Source organism: Buceros rhinoceros, unplaced genomic scaffold (assembly GCF_000710305.1).
Source record: "Buceros rhinoceros silvestris isolate BGI_N320 unplaced genomic scaffold, ASM71030v1 scaffold26445, whole genome shotgun sequence".
Lineage (NCBI taxonomy): Eukaryota > Metazoa > Chordata > Aves > Bucerotiformes > Bucerotidae > Buceros > Buceros rhinoceros.
Window position 1 is genome coordinate 56,247 of NW_010412932.1, and position 3,855 is coordinate 60,101.

The window sequence follows — 3,855 nt, forward strand, 5'->3', positions numbered from 1 at the left end:
GAATGCCAAGGCCTGGAATGGGCAGGTCTGAAGGTTTTATGCGCATGTGAGAATATGGATGCATGTGTGTATGTGTCTGTGCATACACGCCCACAGGAATTAACCTATACCAAGAATACGAAAGACTCTGGTATGCTTCCATTTGGGTTTCCTCACTTCTGAGGCTTTACAGGTCACAAGTACCTCTAAATCTCAGTCTGTAAAAACAATAGCAAAGAAAACATTGATGGGGGAAATACTGCACAGGCTCAAGTGTGTCGCCACTGCAAACGAAGGGGTCCACCAATCCACTTGTGTTTTTAATACAGCCAGGTCAACCCTGGGTGGAAATGATGGGCCAAGTTAATGTCTCAGTGTTGTTATTATTACAGTTTCCATTTACACCAGCACAAATCAAAGCAGGCCTGGCCCTTTAACAGTTCCTGTGCTTGATTTCTCATGCTTTGTGTGTCATTAACATTTTATCTCCCAATCCTTTTAAAGAACAATATAGAAAGAGGATTAAAGAACAGATCAATTGAGTGTGGAGATAGGTAATGGTGAAGGGCTCGTGCTTGTCTGTAACTTGCACAGCCTCAGCAGAACATCCCTAACTCAATCACAGAGCAAAAGCCTGTAACCCAGCTGTCCTAGCACTGCACAACCCCTACTCTACCCTGCTCTTCATCATGAGATTTCAGTGTTGGGTCAGGGACCCACTGGGACTGAGGGAAGTCTTGAAGGCTTCTTCTGCAGGTTCACTGCAAACAGAGGTCAAGAACTGTAGCTCTGATGTAAAAATACCATGGGAAACCAAACTGAATCTTTCCTTGTCCGCAAGCGTTATCAAAAAAAGCATTATCGAAAGAATCAAAATGCTCTCTTCATTCTCAAAACACACAACTTCCTCACTCCACATCAGTTTACCTCCCTCAATAAGTGATCTAAAACAAATTTTGGTTTTAAATTCTTAGAGCTTTAGGCATTTTTTAATTAGACAGCCAAGAAATTCCAATTTGTAGTTTGGGGCTGTGAATTTTTGGAAAACCAGAGAGAGGCATAAGTTTCCCCTGTGCTTTAATGAATCTGCTGTACCTGCTGGGCTGAAGTCTTCCCCTAAATCCTTTGGGCTGAGCACATACATGAAGGATTCTATCCCAAAAGGTATTAAGAAGACTTCAGGAGCAAGTGAAAAGTCAAAGAAAGGTTGGAAAGTGTGATTCTTACTGAAGCTGTCTTCTACGAGAAACAGTGAACACACCTAGTGCAACTGCTGTCTGCATTACTGATGGGGGACCTGACCCTGGACACGCTCCTGCCTTCCTCACTCTTGCATGTGCCAAGTGAAAGACTTGGGAAAAAGAGATGTCAAGACTGTCTAAGTGATATGCACACGTTTCCAACTTACTTTCTGGGACTTCCTCCTGGATCAAGTAGTACTGAGCAGAGAAACCATCTTTAGCCACTGCCAGGTCTGTGTGGAAGGTGAGTGAGAGGACGCCTGTGGTTGAGCGGATGTCCGATGGCATCTTAGTGCCACAGTACCTGCCTATCAAGGGTCCAACTGCAAAAGAAAGAGCAACAAAGGTAATGCCTGCTTTTCCACTGGCCTCCTGGGTCACCAGCAGATTGGCCTCACTCAGCAGGGATGCCCCTGACCCTGGACACGCTCCTGCCTTCCTCACTCTTGCATGTGCCAAGTGAAAGACTTGGGAAAAAGAGATGTCAAGACTGTCTAAGTGATATGCACACGTTTCCAACTTACTTTCTGGGACTTCCTCCTGGATCAAGTAGTACTGAGCAGAGAAACCATCTTTAGCCACTGCCAGGTCTGTGTGGAAGGTGAGTGAGAGGACGCCTGTGGTTGAGCGGATGTCCGATGGCATCTTAGTGCCACAGTACCTGCCTATCAAGGGTCCAACTGCAAAAGAAAGAGCAACAAAGGTAATGCCTGCTTTTCCACTGGCCTCCTGGGTCACCAGCAGATTGGCCTCACTCAGCAGGGATGCCTTAGCGGGACCGATTCGGGGCTGGCCAACTTTTTACACCTGCTGGCCTGGTGCCATGCAGTATGCAGAGCAGAAATATGCACTGCAGTAGGCATTGCTCTGCAGTTGCTGGGAAATGCTCCAAACTGCTCTGTTTCTCAGTGTTGATACAGGGTAGAGAGGTCCTCCCAGCACTTCTCTTCCCTGAGAGAGAACCAGTGTTCCAGCTCAGTGGTTACAATAGAGTAGTAGTTTGGGGTTTAATGCGTACAGCCTTCTGCAAGTGCACTGTCCCCACAGTTGGCCACAGAGGGCTCTGATGGCAGGCTGCATGCCGCAGCCATGTCTGAGGTTAGGCACCTTTGGTGTTCAGACACAGACTACGCAGTTTTGGAGCTCTGTGACATGCCAAGAGAGGCTGAGGACACCAGTGCAGCGGCCCATGGCTTACCCTGAGGGATGCCATCCCAGATGTCCAGCCAGTCGTACTTGCAGTCTCCTTCCCCTGCCTGCAGCGGATCATGCTCAAGGTCAAAGAGCAGAAAGTGGAGGAGGATTTCTGTCTTTGGTTTGGCTATGATGGTGAAAATGCAGTCCAGGTTGTGTGGATATTTGTCAGGGAAACCTGGAGACTCAATAGTGCCATTGGAGGCTGTGAAATTTCTGGAGCAGTCCTCAGAGCCTGTAGTGGCAGAAAAAAATCCCACAGCCTTAGCAACAATGCAGCTTAATGCCAGCAGCCTGACACTGTGGAAATCCCATTTTGAGCTTAGAGGGGTTGCATATTCACTTCTGGAAATGTCCTGTAACCCAAGAGCTGTGTGAATTCTTGCAAGGACAGAGAGGGTGATTATCAAAGCTTTCCACAGGTGGAGAGACAAGGTCCATATGTTCACTGGAGCGGACAGCATGGTTCTAAATCCCTCAGACAGCTCTGCAAACATAACCTATACACCACTGCTGACACCCCTGCCAAATGGGAGACTAGTCAAAAAAACAGGACTAGGAGAGTGATTCCATCCAAAGTCACCCAAAGCCATGGCTGCAATTTGTCAGGCCAGCACCCTGCCATGTCCTCCATGTCAGTGGTGGTGGCCCTGGTGGGAAAGGGAGGCCACACCAAGCTGGGTTGGTCTTCCCCGGCTGACGCCATCCACTGTAAGCCAGGCCCCCAAATAGTGACGTGCCGGGAGACCTGTGTCCACCTCTCCAATGCTGTGGATGTGCCAGCCAGCACACGTGGTCCTCACTGCCACGGCTGCCACCCGCCAGCCATGCTGACAAAGGGCTGCAGCAGCTCCAAGTCTGATGGAGGACTCTCTGCTCAGGTAGAAGGGGCTGTCAGGGAAGGGGTAGAGGGGAGTAACAGGGAAAATCTTTGGAAAAGCTGTCCTCAGGGCCTGATCTCCCGCAACCTCTACTCCTCCAGCACCAACGTCTGTGCCTCAGTACCCTCTTGAGAAAATCAGGAAGCATAAATATTTACACAGTGAAAGGGCCTGGGGGAGGGTGCCAATGTCTTCTCTGTTAGCTGGAAACCCTTGAGAACTGCACAGTTAGCCTGTGGCCCTCCCAAGACCCACGGAAGGGACAGAGGCCAGCTCCAGCATATGTCCCCACAACATGGCCACAGCATGAGCGGGGATAACAGGGGTCATAGGAGGGAGGTCTCTGCTGAGAGGAGGAACAGAGTCCTCTTTCTCACAGACTGAGCTGTCCGCATCAGATATGCAAGTTATTTCTATCCTTAAGGAAGACCTTTGCATGATGAGAAGCGCAGACAATGTTGCCTCTTATTTATTGCTGACCTCAGCACTGGCCTCCAGCTGCAGCCGTGCCAGCTTGGTGCCCCCTCTCACACAGCCAAGGTGCCTCAGGGTGGCCAGGG

General features: G+C 49.5%; 1 protein-coding gene across 1 annotated transcript in view; it reads right to left on the reverse strand.

Moving 5' to 3' along the window:
- The window catches only part of NRP2 (neuropilin 2), a 52,705-nt gene that overhangs the window by 41,690 nt on the left and 7,160 nt on the right, over nucleotides 1-3,855 (reverse strand). Inside the window, 2 exon segments of the mRNA XM_010136564.1 lie at nucleotides 1,745-1,900; nucleotides 2,419-2,649. Coding sequence (XP_010134866.1) covers nucleotides 1,745-1,900; nucleotides 2,419-2,649 — 387 coding nt within the window.